Source organism: Geotrypetes seraphini, chromosome 16, assembly GCF_902459505.1.
Source record: "Geotrypetes seraphini chromosome 16, aGeoSer1.1, whole genome shotgun sequence".
Classification (NCBI taxonomy): Eukaryota; Metazoa; Chordata; class Amphibia; order Gymnophiona; family Dermophiidae; genus Geotrypetes; species Geotrypetes seraphini.
In genome coordinates this window covers 33,956,505-33,981,708 of record NC_047099.1, presented here as the reverse complement: position 1 = coordinate 33,981,708, position 25,204 = coordinate 33,956,505, and the positions used below count along the sequence as shown (strand labels likewise).

Genomic DNA, 25,204 nt, shown 5'->3' with positions numbered 1-25,204 from the left:
TCTTGGTGACATATAGGCGATGACAAAGGAAAGAAAATAGGCCAGCAGACCTGTCAAGCTTCCATAACATACAATCTGGCATTTTACATGAAAAAAAAACACTCAGGGAGGCTGGGAGAAAGGAAATAACTGTGTTGGTAGCATAGAATGTTGATAATAATAATAACTTTATTCTTGTATATCGCCCAAACATGAGTTCCGGGCGGCTAACAGTCACGATGGACTGTACATTCAGTGAAACATACATGTAAACAGGTTAAGACAATAATCATGATACAAACTTATCAAACAAATAGGTTTTGAATAGCCTTCTAAAGGCATGATATGATGGAGTTTGTGGAATCAGAGAACTTAACCAGGAATTCATTTTCCCTAACTGGTAATCAAAAGTCTTATCTAGAAATCTTTTATAACGACAAGCTTTTACAAATGGATACATAAACAAACAAACATTGTGAGTATTTTTATTCGCCTTGTACAGTTTAAATTGGGATCTTGCAGCCAGGCCAAAAAGAGATTTAAAGCAAATGCAGCCAAGTTTAGAGAGAATTCGCGCTTCGAAAGGCAACCAATGTAGTTGCCGATAAAAGGGACTGACATGGTCGTATTTTTTTAACCCAAAGATCAAGCGCACTGCAGTGTTTTGTATTACTCGAATATGATTTAAGATTTTCTTATAAGATGCCATGTAGATGATGTTACAGTAGTCAAGGGCAAGGCAAGAAACAAAATCAAAATATTTTTAATAGTTCGAAGTTTCCAGAGGGTCATAAAGCATTTTTTTAAATCATAAGATCAGTATGTCATGATATGAAATGCAAAGGAAGATTTGAATACGTATAAACATCGTATTCAAATCTTCCTTTGCCTTTAAAGGGGTTAAAGTTTGGAATAGTCTGCTACTTCAAAGTAAGATGACAGAATTCATAATGTCTTTTTTTACAAAGCATTGAAAATGTATCTTTTTGACAATGCTTTTTTGAGTTGTTAATCTGTATTTTTAGTTGTAATTTCTGTGAATGGGGATTAATTGCTTTGTGATCCACATTGAATCTATACTGAAACTTGCAGAATATGAAAAGTGATATACACCAGAAGGCGTGATACAATAAGGCAGTTTGGGAGAGTGCCCAAAGGTTTTAGTTCACTTTTAATAAAGATAAATTGTGCTTGAAGACATTGGACCTGTCCCATCTCAAAAACATTGTCGTTCTCCCCTCTAAGGATCTTATTGGTCCTCACTCCCTCCCCTTGTCTGAAGATGCTGTCAGGGTGTGATCATTTCTCTTCACAAGATGGCATCTTGCCTCCATCTTTCCTTCACAAAATGTTCTCCCTCTTTCTTCTCAGGATAATCCTCTCTCTCTGTTGCCTGTATGCTAGTAGAATGATCTGATAAATCTTGGGTCTAAGGATTAATTTCCACCAGAACTTGTCTTCTCCTCATGTCAACCAAGTGATCCTAGAAGAACAATGAGGACAATCATTGAGATCTTAATAAGACATACTAAAAGGCCTAAAGATCCTTGTCTGCCCAAAAGTTCTGTATTATGGTATGCTTTGTTTTAACACAATGGGATTCTCAGTTTTCCAAATACCACCAGAGGGTGCTGGGATGAGAGCTGAAGGGATGAAGAATCTGATCAATTAAACTGGACCTGTGGCAAAGCCAGAGGGGAGGGAAGAAGTGAGAATCTGGACCCCCATTTGGCCTCAAGTCCTCTCCAAAATTGAAGCTCATTCACTTACTCCATCATGTGGGTCCAGCATTGACCTCTATAGCTGCCTCTCCCCCCCATGTGGAACTGACATTTCTCTGTGCTCCACCCCCCAGTGGTCATTCCTCCAGTCATGGTGTGTGTTTGGCAAAGGCAGTGAAACACTGCCTGTGGTCAGTCTTGCTGGGGCCTTTCCTCTGTCACATCTGTCCACAGGAAATTACATCACAGAAGAGAGAAAATGTATGTCCCCCCATAGTCTACGTTTGAGCTCCCCTCCAATGGACTGCTAACTATGCCCCTGGCCAAGTTGAGTATCTATCTGCTCTGTGTAAAAATCATCAAGTTTCTCCATGATGCTGCAAAAGTTCATGTCTAACATTAACACGCAATGATGTCAGCATGGGGTGATGTCAGTTTGGAACTGGAACAGGACGTGGAGGACAGCAAATGGCATGCATTCTGTGATATGGAGCTGGATGTGGGGTGGGGAGGTGCAATGTTTCTTCTAAGATGTGTGGGAGTCCTCTAACCACACTGTTGCCAGCGGGAGGTGGTGCTTCAATATTGCGCTTTCAATTGCTAGAGACAGGCAGGTCCTCTGAAGTAGGGGTTACCAGAGGTCCAGGAAAACCCGAACATGTCCTATTTTTTAGAGGATAGTCCGGGTTCCTGGAAGGACTTTCCAAAACCCGGCACACACATCGGCACTTGCTGGAGGGCCCTCCAGACGAGGCCTGGAGGTTGGAATAAAAGAGATGAAGCTTTTTTCGGGGTGGAGCTGGAGATGGAACAGGGCGGGGCTGGCAACAGAACAGGGCAGGTTGTAGGCAGAACAAGGCGGGGCCTTAGAATGGGGCGGAGCCATGCATATGGGTTTGTCCGTTGTTAAATATGGTAACCCTGCTCTGAAGTCTTGCAGAACTTGCCTGTTCCTTGCTATTGAAAATGTGATATTGAAACAGCACCCCACTTTGGAGGACTCCTGTACAGCTTACAGGGCAGGACAGTGGATGGTGGATGTTGTGTCGTACTAGGTTAGCCACGCTTGCATACTATGTCTGCCATCCCATGTTTGCCATGCTATGCTTGTATATATAATACAATGTCTGCCATCCTATGCTAGCACACTTGTAATTCTATGTTTATCATGCTATGCTAAGCTTGTATATATAACACTATGTTGCCATGCTAAGCTGCCATCCTATCCTTTGTCATACAATGCTCGTCATGCTATGTCACATGTTTGTCATGTTATGTTTTACCGTGCTTTGCTATGTATGTAAACTTGTAACCCATTTTGAGCTCTCCTGGGAGGATGGGATACAGTGGACTCTATCACTATTATTTTTTTTTCTAACTATAAGCAATTAAATTCTGTATCCTTATCTAGAAACATAGAAACATAGAAGATGACGGCAGAAAAGGGCCACAGCCCATCAAGTCTGCCCACTCCAACAACCCTACCCCCTTGAATTTACCCCCCTAGAGATCCCACATGTGTATCCCATTTCCTTTTAAAATCTTTCACGCTGCTGGCCTGAATCACCTGAGGTGGAAGTTCATTCCAACGATCGACCACCCTTTCGGTGAAGAAGAACTTCCTGGTGTCGCCATGAAATTTCCCACCCCTGATTTTCAGCGAATGGCCTCTTGTGGCAGAGGGGCCTTTAAAAAAGAAGATATCATCCTCCACCTCAATACGGCCGGTGATATATTTAAACGTCTCTATCATGTCTCCTCTCTCTCTACGTTCTTCAAGTGAATATAGCTGCAATTTATTCAGCCTTTCTTCATACGGGAGGTCTTTGAGTCCCGAGACCATTTTGGTGGCCATTCTTTGAACCGACTCAACTCTCAGCACATCCTTTTGGTAATGTGGCCTCCAGAATTGTACACAATACTCCAGATGAGGCCTCACCATGGATCTGTACAATGGCATTATAACTTCGGGCTTCCGGCTGATAAAACTTCTTCGGATGCATCCCATCATTTGTCTTGCCTTTGATGAAGCCTTCTCCACTTGATTGGCTTAGCTTCTTGTTTGCTTGTCACGTCAGTGACGGGTGTGGTGCACGATTCAGAGCTTCATAGGAATCCAACAGGAGCGGCAATAATAATGCTTCCATTGTAGCCACCTAAGGAACTGGACTAAGGTCACTGTGCCGTTTCACAGAAGTGACTCAAGCTGTCACTTTAACCAGTGGTTTAGAAGTGGCCATGCCCTTGGGCTGTACGAGAGACCATATATGATGTGCGCTGGTGAAAAATAGTTGAGAATCTAGTTGATGACCACAGTTAGAAATGCAGCCATCATCATTAAGCCAAAGAGGAGTAGGGTTTCTATATGGCTCCAGAAAGACTGAGACATCCGTTTTTTTTTTTTTACTTCCAGCAATGGAAGTAAAACCCGGATGTCTCAATCCGTCCTCCTTTTTCTGGAGCCATAAGGCAACCCTAGCAAGGAGAGATATGAGCCAGAAAGAGTGTAGCGATGCACTCACCAGGAAAAGAGAGGCTCCCATCACTACCACCTTCACCTGGACATCCAGGTCCCAGGGGATCTGCACTAGGAACACTTCATTGTCTTTGGTTATCTTGCCCACCGTCTGCGACTTGTCCTGGGTCTTTATCTGTGAACAGATGGGAGAAAGGCAAGACATCACATCCTTATCTGGACTGCTGTGAGTCCAAAGAGACCCTAGAAAAGTAACTGAATTGTACACCTCCATCATTTCCCTTTCAAATTACAGTCAAGCTTTTTTCTATTTCAAAGGCCTATTCGCTCTTCTTTACCTGATCAAATTCACTGGGTCATCAGTTATTACCTCACACAGCCAGTGGCATAACGAGGATGAGGCACCCTGGGTGGTGGCACCCCTCCCCCGCACTCATCTCTGCCTCCCCCCCCCACCCCCGGGGCACCTAAAAAATCGGCACTGTCACAAGCTCAGAGACGGCTAGTTTAAAAAAAATAACATATCAAAAGGGGTTCCACAGGAAATGTGGGAAATGTCAATGGGGTATAATCTAACAGTGGAAGGAGATGAATGTCCTGTTTTCGGATTGTCCCAATCACAACTTGTGGTAGTGTGAATGTAGTTTATTTAATTGAGTGCAAGTGGGGAGTGGGATAGAACACGTCAACCTTGAGACAAGCTTTTTTAAGTTCCTATTTTCAGCACTGGAGTGATGCCTAGTGGACCAGTTGACACCCCCCCCTGAGGCAGGCCTCCAGCTGGAGGCCAAAACACGGACCGTGCTGGGTCATCAACTGGATCCTTTTACAAGAAGGACATTACACATTTCCAACTATTTCGAAAACATCTGAAAACTTGACTATTTTCAAAGTTATAAACTCCGCCCCTCTCCATACTATTCGAAATCCATATTGTATCTGTTCTCCTTTCTAATTTCTTGTAAACCGTGCTGAGCTCTACTGTTATAGAGAAGATGCGATATATAAGCCTAAGGTATAGTTTAGTTTACCTATAGGACTTTTTATTCATGTGTTTCTACATGTATTTGATTTTGAGTTTATAGAAATAAAGGATTGTTTATCTCAAGGTTGACGTCTTCTATCCCACTCCCTACTTGGGCTCTTTCTGTTGGACTCTACGTGGGATTTCTGTACTCTTTTCTTTGTTCTTAATTTAATTGAGTGTCCATGCTGACTGAGGTATGTGGGAAGAACCAAGCGCCCAATAAAAGGTTCGATTGAATGAACGGTGTCAGGTCAAAACCGCGGAAGACAAAGGCGCGCGCCAAAGAAAATAACTGTTTTTAGGGGCTCCGACGGGGGTGGGGGTGGAGAACCCCCCAGTTTACTTTATACAGATCGCGCCGCGTTGGTGGGGGCGTTGTGGGGTTGTAACCCCCCACATTTTCCTGAAAACTTCACTTTTTCCCTAAAAACAGGGAAAAAGTTAAGTTTACAGTATAATGAGGGGGGTTACAACCCCCCCAAACCACCCACAATGCCGCCGCGATCTGTATTAAGTAAAGTGGGGGGCTCCCCAACAAAACCCCCTGTCGGAGCCCCTAAAAACTGTCATTTTCTTCAGCGCGCGCCTCCGTCTTGCGCTCAGTTGTCGGCGCGCGCCTTTGTCTTCCGCGGTTTTGTCTATGAACCGAATGGACATGAATCTAAAATTAATACAAAGAATTTGCAGGCACTCCCTAGTTGAGCACTGGCTGGAGAAGGACACAGAGTGAAAGATATTCAGCGGAGAATTGTAGATGAGATGCAAGTAGGGAGGGTGGGTGGAAATTTTAAAAAATTATTACACTTCTCCCTCCGTATTTGCTGTGATAGGGGATTAACAGAACCGCAAAAACAGAAAAACCGTGAATAACTTTTTTATATGTTATTCGCTGTTTTCTATTAAAAACCATCATGAATATGGTGAAACCGTGAATAACATGGTGGGAGGCCTGGCCTATGCCTGAAGGAGAGGCAAAACACAGTGAAGAAAGTGCTGGGAATCAGTGATTTTCTCTGTAAACGCTTGGAATCAGCGATTTCTCTATGCAAGCTGAGGTAAATTGGGTGGAGGAGCCAGCAAGCTAAAAACCGTGAATAATTGAAACCGCGAATACGGAGGGAGAAGTGTACATTTGAAAGAACCGCGTTGGATCTATAGATTGCAGACAGCGACACCTAGTGGACTAAATGCTGAACTGGAATGGCCGTCTCTAACGTAATGTTATGTGTTTTTGTAATGGGGGAGGAGTGATCAGCTGATACTTTGGTTTACATGGAAGAATGCTCAGTCGCCATCTTGTGTCTAAATGTTAGTGAGGTATTCACGGAGCGAGTGATCGATCAATGGAACAAGCTTCCAGTACAGGTAATCGAGGCTAGCAGCGTGCCAGATTTTAAGAATAAATGGGACGCCCATGTGGGATCCCTACGTGGGTCAGGGCAAAACATTGGCTTATCTTAGGGGGAGGGTCTATAGAGTGGGCAGACTTGATGGGCCTTGGCCCTTTTCTGCCGTCATCTTTCTATGTTTCTATGTTTCTATTACTAAATATTGGTAGCCCTTTCAGGACCAAGGGACATATTTGTCCCATAACTTTAAAATCCTATAAATTTTGATTGGGATAGTCTACAGTTCTAAATTTGATATGTACGGATTCCATATGATACTGCCTTTATGTAAACAAACTGGTTCCGACATTCATTCATTAGCGTCGTTGCCAGATTGACGAGAAGATTCACTTGCCACACTGTCCATAAGCCAGAAGTGTGATTTTTTAAATAAAAATAATGATATTTCACAAAAAAAAATCAATTTTTTGGCATCTGCAAGCCCTTTTTACCATAAAAATGTCATCAAAACCACAAAAATTGGCCTACGATCCTTATGGTCCTGAAAGGGTTAAGGAAGGTTGCATAATAAAGACAGGTTGAAAGTAATCTATGATCTGTTTTTATAGGGGGAGCTTTTTAAGCTAAGTTATTTATAAATATTCAAATAAGTTTCTATATAAGTAGTAGTAAACTGAGAAAAAGAGTATTTAAACTGAAAACAGTGACGTGAAGTTATAACCGATGACAATTTGACACGTAAAGCTTTGAGACGATGAGAGTTTTTGAGTCCTAACTGGTGTCGCTGAGGTCTGTGAAAATAAGTGAGGTAAATGAAAGAAGTGTATTTAAATTTCAAAAATTATCCTCTAGAGCAAGAAGTATGATTCTTAATACTTTACATTAAGAACATAAGAACATAAGCAGTGCCTCCGCCGGGTCAGACCATAGGTCCATCAAGCCCAGCAGTCCGCTCCCGCGGCGGCCCATACAGGTCATGACCTGTCTAAATCACCAGAAGGGGCCCCCATGCCATCTTGGCTTCCTGATGAGTCCTATCTTCCCATCAAAGTCCTAGCCCTCCGGTCTTGCACATGCTCGACCTGGTTGGGTTTATACTTTCTCAGTATCCCAGTATCCCACTATACTTTTTCAGTATCCCACGATCCCTTTATCCCCCAGGAATCTGTCCAGTCTCTGTTTGAATCCCTGTACCGTACTCTGCCCGATCACCTCCTCCGGTAGCGCATTCCAAGTGTCCACGACCCTTTGGGTGAAGAAAAACTTCCTTGCATTTGTTTTGAACCTATCTCCCTTCAGTTTCTCCGAATGTCCCCTCGTACCTGTTGACCCCTTTAGCCTGAAGAATTTGTCCCTATCCACCCTCTCCATGCCCCTCATGATCTTGAAGGTCTCTATCATATCACCCCTGAGCCTCCTTTTTTCCAGAGAGAAGAGCCCCAGCCTGTCCAACCTCTCGGCTTATGGGCAGTGTTCCAGCCCTCTTACCAGTTTCGTTCTTTGCATTTTTTAGTATTTGGTAATTGATGTCACCTTTCATTCTAGGGTCGGAGTGGGAATAGGAGGATGACAGTAATATATGTGGAATTATATTTTGTTTAATTCATTTATTACAATGTTATAATTAAAAATTAGGGGGGGGGAAGGGGGAAGGAAATAGGGGGAGGGTATTGAGAAATGGTAATGGGTAATTTGGAAATATATTTTGAAGAAATGAAAGACATTTGATGGAAATTAATATGATGAATTTTAATGTAATGACTATTTTATTGTATTATATTATTGTATATTTACTGGATTTCTTCAATTAAATGTTATAAATTAAATTTCCCAGCTGTGATTGAAGAGAATATTTTGTAAATAAGCTGGGCTGAATAAGTGGGGGTTTTTTGGTTTGTTTTTTTTAAATTCTTTATTTAGTTTTCAAAGCCAACAAAAAGTACAATACAATATACATACAATTAATAATAATCAAATACGCATTGAAATATATGATATTGCGTAGATAACAAATCCCAATAAACTTGAAACTTGAACTTGAAACTTGAAATAAGCACTTATAATCAATCAGTATCAATACAAAAATAAAACTCCCTCTCCCATCCAACATTTTCCATCAGGGAATAATACCAAACAAAAGATATACCCCCCTCCCTGGAAGATTGGGGTTAAAACAACAGAAAATAAAGATAAAGGACAATTATAACTAATCCACAAAAGATGTCAATGGACCCCCAAAGGGCTGAATAAGTTTTGCCAGCAGGTGGCAGGTAGTAGTAATAAACATGACCCCCCCCCCAAGGTTTCTAGCACCAGTCACGGTGGTAACAGCGCCGACCCTCATAAGGATTCTATGAACATCGGCGCTGTTACCGCCGCAGCTGGTGTTAAAAAAAGGGCTAGGATTTTATAAGAGGGGGGGGGGGGATTTTTTAAAGAAAGCCACAGCCGGTGTTTTAAAAACATGTTCACCGCTACTGCACCTGGCTCTTGAGCCACGATAAATAGTAACTTCTCAAAATAATGTGCAGGAAGAATCCTATTCCAGAAAAGAGCGCTTTACCTCAAAATTCACATCTCCAAAGAGGTTGGTTTGAAATCCTGGACCGACGACCGTTAGGACAGGCTCTTTGAAGGCATCCAGAATGGAGAGGTTAGTCATAAAAGCTTGCCAAGCGTAGGTGATGTAACCTATGATTCTACCCGGGGGAGCCTGGACCTCCACCTATAAAGTAACATAGCATAGCATAAAAACTCACTGGTATACCGCAATTACAATTAAGTTTTATGCGGTTCACAGAGACTTTGTACTACAAATGAATAAACATCCAATATCTAACTTCTGAAAGATTCTGTAAAAAGATGCGTCTTTAAGGCACGTCGAAATTGTTGATATGAAAGTGTGAATATGTGAGTCAGATCCCTAATCCATGAGGCTGCCTGAAAAGACAGCAATCGTTCCTGGAATTTCTTATATTTACATCCCTTTACAGAAGGAAACAAAAATAATGAATGAGATTTTCTAGCATGTTTAGAATTTGTAATAATCTAATCTAATCTAATATACCGCATCATCTCCACGTTCGTAGAGCTCGACGCAGTTTACAGTAGGAGAAATAGGAAGGAACTACAACAGAGGGTTAGAGGTAGAAGTGTGAAGAAAATTTAGAGGACTTGGGATGCCAAGATATAAGAGTTTCCTTGATTCCTAAGTTGGAGGGAGACTTACATTTTTTGAGAAAAGCCAGGTTTTCAGATGTTTGCGGAAAACTTGGAGAGAGCTCAAGTTCCGAAGAGAGGAGGTAAGGTTGTTCCAGAGCTCAGTGATTTTGAAGTGGAGGGAGGTCCCTAATCTAATCTAATCTAATCCTTAGGTTTGTATACCGCATCATCTCCACGTTCGTAGACCTCGACGCGGTTTACAGAAGGAGAAATAGGAAGGAACTACAACAGAGGGTTAGAGGTAGAAGTGTGAAGAAAATTTAGAGGACTTGGGATGCCAAGATATAAGAGTTTCCTTGATTCCTAAGTTGGAGGGAGACTTACATTTTTTGAGAAAAGCCAGGTTTTCAGATGTTTGCGGAAAACTTGGAGAGAGCTCAAGTTCCGAAGAGGGGAGGTAAGGTAGTTCCAGAGCTCAGTGATTTTGAAGTGGAGGGAGGTCCCTAGCTTTCCTGTGTGGGAAATGCCTTTTAGCGAGGGGAAGGATAGTTTTAATTGGTGGGAGGATCTGGTGGTATTAGGTATTCTATAAGACACTCTGGAATTAAGCCTGTTAATACACAAAATGAATGTCGAGTTATTTGCAGATATTGGAGACTTGGAGGGGAGGGAGTATTGGATGTGGATGAGTTGGGGTATTGAATGGAGAGGATTTTAAAGAAGAGTTCGGCTCCATTTGCATGGGTCAAAAGCTGATCTCGTACACATGTGAACTGGTATATTCGAACAAGTGGTCATTTGAAATTCAAGTTTGGCTGTTTTTGCTTCAAGGTACTTTATGGCTTAGCCCCTAAATATATAATAGACCTTTTCTCCTTCACAACCAACAGATTCAGGAGAACCTCACATCCAAACTTTGTTTCTCCACCGGTTAGAGGTTGTAAATTTAAGTCATCGCCAACATCTTTTCTCACATCAAGCAGCATTATGGGGTAAAGACCTGGAACAACTGCTCGTGGCTACTACTTAGAGGGAATTCAGGAAACGCCTAAAAACACATCTGTTCCTGAAATACTTAGGCAACTGACCTATACAATCTTAGTCCTCAACAAATGATCTTTAGAACTGTTATTCACCAACTCAGAACTTTGTTTATTCCACTTGATCTTTAATACCTTTTAATCATTGTAAACCGCATAGAACTTCACGGTACTGCGGTATATAATCTGTTGTGATTATTATTATTTTAGAAATAATGTTCCTGATAGCATGCACAGATGTAAGAGAGGTATTTTTTATTTCTAAACTTTATTTTTCTGGAAATTTTTGAGATTAATAATCCAAGTAAGTATCCACTTGTACACAAAGTTTTATAGTGAAATGGGGGGGGGGGGGACTATGGGCTTCTTTTATCAAGCCACGCTAGCGGGGTTAACGCGCACGACTTTTCATCATGCGCTGGCCAAAATCTACCTACCACCTGCTCAAGAGGAGGCGGAAGCGGCCAGCGGTTTAATGCACGCTTATTACGTGCATTAAACCGCTAGCACAGCTCGATAAAAGGAGCCCGTGCTATAGTGCGCGCTAGCTGAAAAATGACTGCCTGCTTAAAAGGAGGTGGTAGCGACTAGCTTGCATTAAGGCCCTAACGCACCTTTGTGAAAGGAGCCCCGTTATGTCTAATTCAAGAAAACAAAAATACAATGCTCCAGTTCTCAATAAATAGGGGATTCAAGTATCACATACAAAGAGGCATTTTTGTGTGATAGAGGGTTGATTGTTTTTTGTTGTATGTCTGTTTATTGTGAAGACTGGCGAAAGCAGGTTGAAAGTTCCTGTAAGTAAATAAATATATGTTTCAGGTATGGTTTGTGGAGTGACGATGTTCCTAAATGGACTTTATTTGAAAGTGTCAAAGTTCCAAAGGTCCACTGAAATCATCCACATAAAATAATTCCATCCACATAAAAATAAATCATCCAAATAAGAGCCTTAAAGAACCTAATCCGCTAGGGATACAGGACCCAACACGGTCCGCGTTTCGACTAAAAGTCTTCTTCAGGGGTCCTATAAAGGTGAGTACGTGGGGAACAATTGTGTGGTGAGCCGGAAGTGAGACACGGCTTGTATTTGCAACATTCTAGAGCTCAGATTGTGATGTCATAATGCCTGATTCCACCAATGCCTAAGCTCCATCCTCATCTGTGCAAGCCTCAAACACTTTAAAATCATAAGTAGCAAAAACAAAAGGAATTGACCCCAAAATACCCACAAAGAAGAAAATCCAGAGAAAACCAAAAAAACTCTGTGGAGTGACGATGTTCCTAAATGGACTTTATTTGAAAGTGTCAAAGTTCCAAAGGTCCACTGAAATCATCCACATAAAATAATTCCATCCACATAAAAGTAAATCATCCACATAAGAGCCTTAAAGGACCTAGTCCGCTAGGGATACAGGACCCAACACGGTCTGCGTTTCAACAAAAAGTCTTCTTCAGGGGTCCCTGGGGATCCTATATAGGTGAAACACAAGCAGTGTCTCACTTCCGGCTCACCACACAATTGTTCCCCACGTACTCACCTTTATAGGAAGACTTTTTGTCGAAACATGGACCGTGTTGGGTCCTGTATCCCTAGCGGACTAGGTCCTTTAAGGCTCTTATGTGGATGAAATTATTTTATGTGGATGATTTCAGTGGACCTTTGGAACTTTGAAATAAAGTCCATTTAGGAACATCGTCACTCCACAGAGGTTTTTTGTTTTCTCTGGATTTTCTTCTTTGTTGATATTTTGGGGTCAATTCCTTTTGGTTTTTTTTTTCAGGTATGGTTTGGGCAGACCTCAAAAGCATTTATGAAATCTAAATTTTAGAACAGCAGGACACGTCCGCCTGGGAACATTTCCCCAGCAGCATTTGCAGCTGCTCCGGTTCACACAACTGTGAGTTAACGCCTTTGTTGTTTGGGCTTGCCCTTGGAGGAGCGCTTGAAAGCAAATATAAAAAGCTATGCATAATAAACTAGACTAACAACCATTATATATTAAAGCAATCATAATCATAATATTAAAAAAAGCAACACTCATTATTTATAGAAAGTAAATAATCACCAGATCGGATAAACTGGACTTAAAAAACATATGTGCATTGAATAAGGACCATGCGCAGAGCCACTGACCGCCATGCTCGCCCCCCGGAGCTGTTGGCATCCATGCACCAGACCGTTGGCGATCCGCTCTGTGCTGGGCTAGTGGGAGCCTTGAGCGTCTCTGCATGTTCAGGGTCTGACGGCTCCTGCCCCCCTCTTAGATTCTCGGAGAGGGCGGGAGACGCCGGACCTTGGGCAGAAGCTCGGGGGCCTACACTGGTTCAGCGTGGAGTGGATCGCCAGTGGTCTGGGGGGGGGGGAGGCAGGGAGGGAGGAAGAGAATCATACTTACCTTTCTAGGGTTAACAGCCACCTCAAAATTGCAGAAGTTTGAGTTCTCAGAGTTTTTGGACGTATGTTCAGTGGCGTAGCGAATGTAGGAGGCGCTCGAGATGGTGGGCCCCCTTCCCTGAACCCTCCTCTCTGCCCCCTGCTCCTACCATGACCCCATACCACCCTCACGCTCTCCCATGCCACTCCCATACCTCTGTAAATCTTTGCCAGCGTGAGAAGCTTCTCCGGCCCTATGCTCGCGTTGGCTTTCCCTCCGACGTCGCTTCCTGGACCTGCGACCCGGAAGTGATTTCAGAGTGAGTCACACCGGCGTGAGCTGTAGGCTAGAGCAGTTGGTCGCGTTGGCAAAGATTTTAAAGAGGAACAGGGGGTGGATGGGTGGAGAGGTGCCCATGCCCCAACCAAGATGGTACCTGGGGCAGTTCACCCCCCTCCTTACTACGCCATTGTATATGTGCAAGAAGCAAAATCGCTGTTCTAATTTTCTGCATATTCTTTTGCAAAATGGCTTCTTTGAGCTGCCTAATACAGTACATGCTTTTGTTTCACAGTGCTATCTATATTTTATAAAAGGCTTCATGCTCTGTGAGTCTTTTATAAACTACTATCACAGTTTTACACACACAGACCGAAACATCCTTTCTCCGTTCTAGATGCTTCATCCAAAATTGGGTTGGATTGAGGACCCTCAAATTCCTGCCAAAGAGAGATTAGCATTCCAGAAAAATATTTAGAGACAGTGGTCCAGGCACTTAGCACAACACAATGGCTTGAATGCTTTGGTGAGGCAGAGAACCACCCAGACTCACCTCACGCTGACTGCTGAAGCACTTATAAGTTTCTAATAGCTGGATGGCCTCTCTCTCAAAGTTGTCCGTGATCTTGACGCAGTAGAGATCTCCACAGAATTCTTTGTGCTCTTTGGCAGAGTATATCCGCTGTCCCATGTTATTCTGAATCTCGTACTGATTGATATTTTGAGGGCTGTAACCTGCCAGAGAAGAGGGGGGAGGAAGCTCATCTTGAGCACCGTTGCCGGTGTCATCGTTATCTTCAGTGGTACCGTAATTATCATCGTCCACCTTAACACCATCATCAACTTTGCCATCCGCCTCAATTAGCACACCACCGTGCTCAGTGCAGCCGTCATTGCCGGCTCCTTCGACACCAACCTTATCAACACAGCCCCCATTAACACAAATATATTTCTAAGCATCTTAAAGGCAGCTCTGTAACCGGGTGCCTATATTTATGTGCCCCTTGCACGCAGAAATGTATAGAATCAAGTTTCGAGTTTGATTAAAATTTTGATTCAATTGCCATATCATAATTCAAGGCGACGTACAGTTAAAAAAAGGGGGGAAAACCAACATGATTTAAATACACTTATAACGGACTCGCTTATAACGGAACCTCATCTATAGTGGACGAGGTCTGCTGGTCCCAGCCGAGCACTGTAGCTTGCTGCCCTTGCCTGCCTGGCTCCCTCTGAAATCATTTCCGGGTCGCGGGACCAGGAAGCGACATTAGAGGGAAAGCCAATGCCAGAGCGAGCAGCAGGCCGGGTAAGCTACTTGCACTGGCGAAGATTTAAAGAGGTACGGGGTGGGAAGGGAGGACGCAAGGCGCCCCAGGCGCTTCCTACCCTTGCTATGCCACTGCATACAAATTTGGGTGCCGGTATTTATGCTACACGAAACCTGGTATAAATACTCTTGGCCCAACTCTTGGCATTTAGGAATGGCCCACCCACCGGGTGTTCCACCGCTACAGAAACAGTGCGAAAAGCTACCGCTCTGTCTGGCCAGACTTTTCTTTTGCTGCATCCCACTATGCTGATTCTACTTCCTATGAGTGGGATATGAAAGAGGAAAAGTCCCACCAGCCATAGCTGGTATGGAGGACAATTCATTACAGTCAAGAAAACAACAAAAATATCTTACATTTCTGCTGAAGTTGAATCTGGTTAATCTGAAAAGAGAAACACAAAGAGAGTCAACTAGAACTTCACTTTGGAGAGTTTTTTTAACACCTATTTTTATCTTTATGACATTCATTTGAAAATTGTAAAGATAACATTTGGAAGAGACCATTCAGTGTGAGCTGTAGGGAATAGATGTCTAAGAAAAGAGAGAGAAATGTTCTCTAAAGAATTCCAACCAAGGCTGGAGGCTATAGTGATTTATTGATGGTAGAACTGTCGGGGAATTTTTTTTTTTTCCATTTTTGAAGGCTTTCCTTTCGTATAACAAGACCATCATCCAATCTGGTTTTTACCAGCAATATTTACATTTGAGATAAACTCGCAATCAGCAATTTGAAACCTAATAATAGGATTACCATGAAACTATTAAAAAATATACACATTTAACAGCACTCATATTCAAAAACAGAGATATAATTTGATATCGGCACAATACCTATGAAACACCTAAAAAGCACACATTACAACATTCAAAGAACAGAGATATAGGCCCGGATTCTGTAACCAGCGCTGTTGTCAGTGGCCGCCTTAAAAGCGGCTGCAGGTCATGTGTCAATCACGCAACCGCACCAGGTACAGAACCTCGTCTCCGGCAAAGATAGGCACCGGAAAAGTAGGGTTTTCCCAGGCTTACATTTCTGGCACCTGTCTTTGATGTGAATTACACCTCCGGAGGCGCCATCGATGCCTTGTATAAATCTCTCTGGGTAGAAAGTTCCAGAGTTTTGTAATAAATTAATTACAGTGAATCGTCTTGTGTTTTATCCCTTTTCAAAGATGGGAATGACAATATCAAACGATCAGAGTTCCGATGTTCAACAGATCTGCCTAGTGTAATTGAGTGAATCTGGGGAAAGTATCGGGAGCCTCTCCGTACAAGATCTTGACTGTTAGACAGCACAGCTTAAATTCAATGTGCTTTTCTACCGGAAGCCAGTGCAGCTCCATTAGCAACGGAATAATGTGACCAGATGTGTATTGGTAGAATATGAGTCTCGCTGCGGTGTTCTGTATCAGTTGAAGTTTCTTCATAAATTTCTTTGAGATTCCAGATAGTAGTGCATTACAGTAGTCTAATAGTGATAGAGTGGTTGGAAATAGTGTTGTGTGGAAAAAATATGGTCTAGCCCAGTGGTTCCCAACCCTGTCCTGGAAGACCACCAGGCCAGTCGGGTTTTCAGGCTAGCCCTAATAAATATGCATGAGAGAGATTTGCATATAATGGAAGTGATAGGCATGCAAATCTGCTCCGTGCATATTCATTATGGCTAGCCTGAAAACCCGATAGGCCTGATGGTCCTCCGACAGGGTTGGGAACCACTGGTCTAGCCCTTCTTAGCTGTTGTGTGAAAAATGATTTTTGGATTAGGTTGTTGACGTGTTTTTCAAATTCCAGTGAGCTGTCTAAGGCAATTCCTAGAGGATTTTTCAGTACAGTATAATGTCGTTATAATGGACTTGCTTATAAAGGAACCTCACCTATAGCGGACAAGGTCCGCCGGTCCCGGCCGTGCGCCTTTATAAACATACAGAAAATCATCGCATATAGCGGACTCGCGTATAACGGACTTTCGGATATAACGGACAACCAATTTGGTTCCCAGAGCCGCTTTTAGCTGTAGTTTTCTTCGGCTACAACGGACATGCAGTCTCCGCCTACAAGGCGAGTGGCGTGCCGGCGATATAGTACCAAAATGCAGCCCAGAAGAAAATGACAAGAGTATTTTTCTTTCCAGTACGACATAATGCTTCAGAACATCTTTTAGTGTTCTGGGTTTGCAAATTATTTCGTGCCATACCAAGGTTTGGCTGAGTTTTGTTCTTGATGTTCTTGTGCAGTGACTGTTGTTCATTGATTGTACGTTGTTTCCAGCTGACCTAAATAAAGTTTTTGAAAAAAATGCAACTCTGGATCTAACGGACCGTTTTTCCAGGTCCCTTGAAGTCCGTTATAACGAGATTATACTGTATTTAAAATGACTGTTTGCCAGTGTAACAGAAGATGGGACCAGATGTGACCAGATGTGTCTGTATTCCAAATCACAGATCGCTGTCCCTGTCCTTGCCTCATTCCCTCAAGCTCTGCTTTAACCGCACAACCCTTATGATTTTAAAGGGTTTGAGGCTTGTGCAGGTGAGGATGGAGTTTGCAGAAATGGAGCAGGGATAGGTGTCAATATGTATGTTGTATTTTATTTATAACTGAGGGGGATGGGGGGAATCGATTTCCCACCCCGAAAGGGCTCCTATCCTAAAAATATGCCTTTTATTGTGGTTTGCCAGGGCCTAGCCACGGGTCAGGCCTGGCCTCCCAGTTTGGGCTTAGGTCAGCCTACCCAGCAGCCACAGGCTGGCAGCGGTTCCTACATGCTGCTGGTGGCTGACCCAGAAGCCTTCCCTCTGATACGGAAGTATGGAGGTAGGGGAAAGGGAGGTTACGAACATGGTGAGGGGGCAGAGAGTTGTTGGTGCCCCCACCAAGATGGCATCCGGGGCGGTCTACTCCCACACACACCCCTTACACAGGTGTCAATATGTCTGTTTTCTTTTTTTTAATAACAGGGGGTGGGGGGAATGCCACTGACAGGGATGCCCACTCTCTGTCCCTGACATGCCCCCCCTGAAAAATAAAAATTTGTGGTTAACATGTGAAGATTGCAAACTTACTGGAGGATGCCTAAGTGTTTTCCACAGAACTGCATTCTGTTAGACACACATTGGCACCTAACATATCTAAGTAAAAGGATCCCCCAAGTGTTTTCCTGAAACATGTTGATCTCATTTGATGGAAAAGTGTGAGATAAATAAATGATGCTGATGACGAAGCTTACGAAACAGAAAAAGACAGGAAGCTAGACAGCAAAACGACGAAGGGGACAGACTCAGTGAGATGGATTTTAACGACACCGCTAATGTTGATCATGAAACTGAGATGCGTGGAAGAATCTTCATAGCTACATTCGTTGCGGCTAACCGCACCTGGGCCAGGTACTCCAGCCCCGGCGGTACGCCGGGGATTTCCGGCATGTAGGGCACCAGGTTCTGAGGATCAGGGCCAGGACATTCCTGAGGCTGGTGCTGGAAGGGCAGATCCAGAGGCAGGCTGGTCTCCAGAGGCTGATACCCTGGCATATGAGTCCGATGCTCGTCCGTTTGGGGAATGAGGAAACCTGTCGTCACAAAGAAAGAAAACAAACAGATTAGAGACTTCTCTGGATATGCTTGCAGGTAAGTAGCAGTTGAGACGAGTCTTGTGGTGACAACAGCAGCAGCAGCCGTTGCGGGATCCTCTCAGCCTTTGCCCATAGATCTTTCAAAATACCAGAAAGGTTAGCCAGGAGGCACATTACAAAAGAGAGCTAACCGAGGCTCCGATGCACAAAAGTCTGACTGCTGAGGATCTCAAGATGGAAAAACAATGTGGCACTGGTGTAATAAGTGAGGGGGGGGAGTGGACTGGCCCTGGCACCCTCTTTGTGGGGGCCCTGGCACCTATCTGTCCCCCATACCACACTCACACCCTCCCTCTTTAAATCTTTGCCAGTACGAGTAACTTCGCCGGCCTGCCTCCTCTCTGAAATCACTTCTGAGTCGCGGGTGCCAGGAAGTGACATCAGAAGGAAAGCCGACGCAAGCAGCAGGCTGGAGAAGCTGCTCCCACTGGCAAAGATTTAAAAGAGGTGTGGGGGGTGAGGGGGTGTGTGAAGAGGAAGGCGTCGGAGAACGCCACCACCCTAGGCTTCTCACACCCTCCCTATGCCACTGGGTGGTGGCCAAAAGCCAGAAGGATTCCAGACCGCATAGAGCTAATTTTGGGTGGTCTTGAGGCCAAAGTGCGTGACACAATAGTTTCCCTCTGGCCCTGCCCTCCCCCGCTCTCCACCCATCATCTGCCTCCTCAAAGGATCCCCAAGCCATGCCAGCCGAAGACCACCTCCTGGCCAGAATTCTTCCAAGCTGTCTCTTGAGTGTCTGTCACCACCTCCTGCCAGTCTCCCATGCATTCTCATTTTTCATAAATGCGTTAAAATTGAGCATATGGGGGAACCAACAGTGGCGGCGGAAACCCCTTGGGGATACTGCCTCTGGCTGTCAAGTTTGGTTCTGGCTGGGAGGAGGTCTTCAACTGGCGAGGCTTAGGGGTCTCTGTACCAATTTTGGTTGGGCCTCAGTCTAAAATAGGTCGGCCCCTTGCCCCCTGGGCCCATTAATCGCTACGTCACTGAGATAAAGGCATAATCATCAGAAGGGAGGAGGTGTTGATGCCCCTGATGTCTTAATGATGCCCCACTTGGAGTATTTCATTCATTTATAGAGTCTGAAGCTGTTCAGAGATGGGTGACCAAAACAGTATGTATGAGGTCTACACCAGATGATGAATGAGAAGAAACTTGAAGATCTGAATACGTATATCCTAGAGGACAAGAGGGACAGAGGAGATATACAAATTTTTAAATACAGTACTTGAAAGATATTAATATATCTTTTCCAGAGATAGGGAAGTGATAGAGCTAGAGAACATGAAATGAAGCTGCAAGGAGGTCTTAAAAGCAACAATGACATCAGAAGATGCCTTTTCACAGAAAGGCTGGTGAATACCTAGAACATCTTCCCGGTGGAAGAATAAAAACAGTAGCAGAATTCAGCAAGGCATGGGATATACGAATGGCTTTCACACTTCCAAACAGAGACATAGAGGGGTATTCTGGGCAGACTAGATGGACCATAATGCTCTTAATCTGCCATCTGTTACTATGGGCTAACACGGCAGCTATACTATTTAATCAGGAAGTCTCACATAACCAGGGTTGCCAACAAGCTTCAGGTCACTGGGGACAGGCTGAGCCAGACCTTTCTGCACTCTGCAAGACACAGGACAGCCACCAAGCCACTGGCCAGCTTGGCTTTTTCTTTCTTCCACCAGACGGCAGCACCAGAGGCTGAAATGTTCACCAGACGTAACTAGACAGAATTAAGCCTCAACTGTACTGTCTTATACCCTGGGCTTCCTCTACAGAACTCCAGTCCTGCCCTGAAACGATCAGAATTGCAGTTTCCTACATGTCGCTGTTATTGACAGAGGGAACCTCCCTGGGGAAGGCCGAGGGACGTTCTGCCTCTTGGCACAAACAATCAACTAATGTCAGAGGATTTCTAAGAGCTGTTTGTTCAGTCCTTGTCCTGCCTTTCTCCCCCTCCCTTTCTGAATTTCCTTGCTCTTTGTTTAGTTTTGGCTGAAAGACACCTTTGGGGCAGTGAAATGCTACCAGAATGCTTAAGTAGGCGCACTCCCTCTAAATTTTTAAAGTTGTGCATCCAACTTTACGCTTACAGGGGGATTCTCTATATGGTACCAAAGGTTAGCCACTACTTGCACGTCAAATTTTGGGGTGTGGAAAAGCGTTCTTATCAGACGCAAGGCACAAAAACGGGGCGGAAGTGGCAGATCCACACGAAAACATACGTCCTTATACAATCCATCATCCTCTCCAGACTAGACTATTGCAACTCTATGTACTTAAGCCTAACTAAGAAAAGCCTCCACAGACTCCAGCAGATTCAGAATGCCGCGGCTAAGCTTATTTTCGCAAAAAAGTAAATTTGATCACGTCTCACCACTTCTGTCCAAGCTTCACTGGCTTCCAGTAATCTCCAGGGTCCACTTCAAAATGTGCCTGCCTAACTTTCAAGATCCTTCACAGCATTCTTCCTCCCGTTATTCCACTATCTTGGAATTCCTCTAATCCTAATTCTACCAGATCCTCCCAAAAATTAAAACTATCCTTCCCTTCTATAAAAGGTATATCCCATGCTGGAAAACTAGGGTCATCCCTCCCCTTTATAATCACCAAGCTCTGGAACAACCTTACATCCCCTCTCCGAAACTCGAGCTCCCTCCAACTCTTCCGAAAACATCTGAAAACTTGGCTTTTCTCAAAAATGTAGCACCTCCCCCCTCTCTGGTACCCTAAATCCTCTACATCTTCTTTACACCTAATCCTATAACCCTCCTTTGGAGTTCCTTTCTATCTTAGTCCTGTAAACCGTGCCAAGCTCTATGATTGCGGAGAAGATGCGATATACAAACCTAAGGTTTAGTTTACTTTAGTGCCCATTTGTAGAATATTGCTTGTGGATCTGCATAGAGGGTGTGGCCATGTTAGGGGCATGGGCGGATCAGGGGTGTTTGTTTACAATGCGGACAGTGTTATCGAATAGTGTGGATCAGTGTCCAACTTGTGCACCAGGATTTCCACCTGGTTTCAGTTGGGGTAACTTGTTGCACCCAAAGTTGAGCCTGGATCCCGACGGCGCCAATCCTAGAACGTCTGTTATAGAATACTGTTCGACGCTAAAAAAAAATTTCGGTGTCAAATTTTGAGCACCGTTTTCTAAAATCCAGCCCTTAGGATGCAAAGTGGTGCATGCACTTTATAGAATAGGGTCGGTTATGTGCCCAACTTAGGGCTAGATTCACTAACCTGCCTCTCCGTGCCCGATCCGTGGCAGGCTGACCAATTCACCAAGGCTCAGCATGCAAATGGAGGCGATCGGAGGAACGCCCCCCCACCGACCACACGGATTGCTAGTGAGCGATCCTGACGCACGCACAGACCATCTGCTTTTCCTGTCGATGGTCTGCGCATGTGTTTGTCGTCTGGATGGTTTGTTTTTTTAACTGGCCCCGACTCTCCTGCTCTCTGTTGCCCTTCCCTGCAGTGCGAGCAATGAACACTGCAATGATTGGTTGGTGAGGCGGAACATATTGCCTTCATGTCTCTGAGCAGAGTTCTATTAGTTAAGAATTGATATTTGTGGAAACATCTTTGAAAAATATTATTTATGAACATTTTTCATGCAGTGACTTTTTTGTATACAACCAGCTAAGTACTTGGCTTGTTTTGCATTTTTGCGTGTTTTTGGTAATTTTGTGTGTGTGGGGGGGGGTTGCTTTTGTTTTTCACCACAAAAATTATTAAACACTGTTTTTTGTTCTGTAACACTGTGCTATAGAGAGTATATCTTTGTGCCCAGGTGAATGACAGGTTGTTTTTTTTTGCTGCCATTGCACCCGGACACAAGAGGAGCCTATGATTATTGGACTCTAGCCGGCCGCCTTGATTGTCTGGCTTGGATTAAGATCCTGCCTGTTGTTCTGAGGCTCGTTTTGATAAAGATTTGGAAAAGCCAGTAGCACATGACAATACGGTGTTTTCAAATTTTGTCATAGGCGTGTTAATACGATATAGTAATTTTTTGGTGACAAAAAAATACACCTTTTGGATACCATGTCCGGCATCAATGATAAAACAGTTGCAAACTATACAAAATACAGCACTAAGATTAATCTTTTCCATGAACAAATATGACCACATAACACCAGCCTACCTAAAAACACACTGGCTACCAGTGAAAGGCCGAATCGTATTCAAATTCTATTGCCTGTTGTTTAAAGCGCTACAGGGCTAATAGACTTGCATGGAAAGAAGCGAAAAGGCCTCAGAGAAACACAAATCCCTTTTCTTACCCCCTCAACCCAAAAAACAAAAAGGCTAAAAAAAGTTAGGCCTACTGTCATTCCAAGCAGCAAAACTAGAGAAAGATGTAAGACTCTCAGGTGCCATATTGGATTATAGAACATTCTGGAAAGAAATCAAAACAATGTTATTTAAGAAACATGTCTTGCAATGGTAATCCAGTGTCTGTCTAATAATAAGCTATGAAAAGTTATTCCCTGAAAATATCCAGATACCTGTTATTGTAAAATCCACCTAGAACTGAAAGGTTAAGGCAGAATCGGTCAATAAATGTAATGCAATATTGATACATACATAATATAAACATACCTACACAAACCCACAAACAGAAATGGATAGTGCTGCTGAAAATTTGGAGAGATGGCCGTAGCACTATACAGTTAGACCAGGGCAGTCTAGGGGCAAACTCAGGGTAGAGCTGGGAGGGACCCATACGCTGTGAATATTCTGCATTTTTCTACATTGTTCTCCCAAGGGAGCTCAGAACGGTTTACATGAATTTATTCAGGTACTCAAGCGTTTTTCCCTGTCTGTCCCGGTGGGCTCACACTCTATCTAATGTACCTGGGGCAATGGGGGGATTAAGTGACTTGCCCAGGGTCACAAGGAGCAGCGGGGGTTTGAACCCACAACCTCAGGGTGCTGAGGCTGTAGCTTTAACCACTGCACCACTCTAGAAATCAAAATGTAGTAGAAGTGAACTATGTATAGGACAATGAAGCCACTGTGACATCACTGATGAGGTTGGCTCGTAGGCATTGGTGGAATGAGGCATGATGACGTCACAATACCAGCTCTGGTTATCAGAGGCTGAAACTTGTCACACTATTTATTTATTCAATTTCCTATACTGTTCTCCCAGAGGAGCTCAGAATGGTTTACATGAATTTATTCAGGTACTCAAGCATTTTCCCCCTGTCTGTCCCGGTGGGCTCACAATCTATCTAATGTAGCTGGGGCAATGGGGGAGATTAAGTGACTTGCCCAGGGTCACAAGGAGCAGCGTGGGTTTGAACCCACAACCTCAGGGTGCTGAGGCCGTAGCTTTAACCACTGCGCCACACTCTGCCTCATAATTAGCTGATTAACTTAGGAAAGCAAGAGGCCTAATACCTACGGTACCCAGGTAAATTGCTGTAGGCCACTGACTGCCCGGGTATTTAATGCTGGTACCTGGATAAATGCTGGCGGGGGACTGCAGCACAATTTAGTAGGCAGTAGTCCGCCTTTAAAATACTGACTGTTGCCGGTTGAATATTAACCTCTTTGTTTTTATGAATACTGCTCCAGGCACACCCAGTCCGCTCCAGGTCGGAAATGCATAAACAGACAGACACACACACACACGGGTTGGAAAGAATGACACGAGCTGCGCCCCACTTGCTTACCTGACATGGACATGTTCAGTCTCTCTCTTGATGTCTCTCTGTCTGATAAAAAAAAAAAAAAATCAAAGATCCTCTTTATTCCACATATGCATGCTGTTAAAAGTGCAATGAAATCCAGGAGGGAAGGTAGAGGATGAAATCGAGTGAATGTCCCCCCCCCTCCTCCCCCAGGAGGATTACACAAACAGAAAAACTCTATGAGTAACACAATTCACACCCTGGAGATGAGAATCAAGTGCCTCCCCTGGGAATCCAGACAACAGCATCAAAACACATGGAAACTCACCTCCAGAATAGGGAAAGGTGCTTTTAAGCACATCGGCAGAACATCCCTGTAAGCGTTCGAGGCTTGTGTGGTTAAGGCAGAGCTTGCAGGAATGGCACGGGGATGGGATGGGGATTATTAAGATCCTGTGGGGACAGGGACAAATTAGGTCAAAGACCAGTGCCCGAACTGAGTCTAGCCTTACCTACGTATGTTCTGGTTCAGCAGGAACTTGTCTAACTTTGTCTTGAGTCCCTGGAGGGTGTTTTCCCCTATAACAGCCTCCGAAAGAGCGTTCCAGTTTTCCACCACTCTCTGGATGAAAAAGAACTTCCTTACGTTTGCACGGAATCTATCCCCTTTCAATTTTAGAGAGTGCCCTCTCGTTCTCCCTACCTTGGAGAGGGTAAACAACCTGTCTTCATCTACTTTGTCATCAATCCCTGGAGGGTGTTTTCCCCTATAACAGCCTCCAGAAGAGCGTTCCAGTTTTCCACCACTCTGGGTGAAGAAGAACTTCCTTGCGTTTGTACGGAATCTATCCCCTTTCAACTTTAGAGAGTGCCCTCTCGTTCTCTCTACCTTGGAGAGGGTGAACAACCTATCTTTATCTACTAAGTCTATTCCCTTCAGTATCTTGAATGTTTCGATCATGTCCCCTCTCAATCTCCTATTTTCAAGGGAGAAGAGGTCCAGTTTCTCTAATCTCTCGCTGTACAGCAACTCCTTCTTTTTCGGGGGGTCTTAAATCGGGGTAAATACTATAAGGAGTATGATTAATTGTAGATTATAACGGTTGAAAATAAAATAAAAACAACCCCTCTCCCCCTTTTGTGCAGTGTTGGTGTCATCGTCTTGTTGCCACTACCATTTG

At 43.9% G+C, this 25,204-nt stretch overlaps 1 protein-coding gene across 2 annotated transcripts; it reads right to left on the bottom strand.

Annotated features, from left to right (window-relative positions):
- Nucleotides 1-21: 21 nt before the first annotated feature.
- Nucleotides 22-20,621, bottom strand: LOC117350776 (phospholipid scramblase 3-like). 2 transcript variants are annotated; one of them, XM_033925369.1, is made up of 7 exons: nt 19,938-20,621; nt 18,119-18,309; nt 15,099-15,126; nt 13,965-14,146; nt 9,116-9,277; nt 4,223-4,351; nt 22-1,462 (listed from the first exon to the last, which is right to left on the bottom strand). In XM_033925369.1, the coding sequence occupies exons 2-7, from the start codon at nt 18,269-18,271 to the stop codon at nt 1,409-1,411; spliced, it is 708 nt and encodes a 235-aa protein (XP_033781260.1). In that variant the 5' UTR covers nt 18,272-18,309; nt 19,938-20,621; the 3' UTR covers nt 22-1,408. The 2 variants fall into 2 exon arrangements, with proteins under 2 accessions (XP_033781260.1, XP_033781261.1); XM_033925370.1 differs by lacking the exon at nt 19,938-20,621 and having other exon boundaries at nt 18,119-18,606.
- Nucleotides 20,622-25,204: the final 4,583 nt, after the last annotated feature.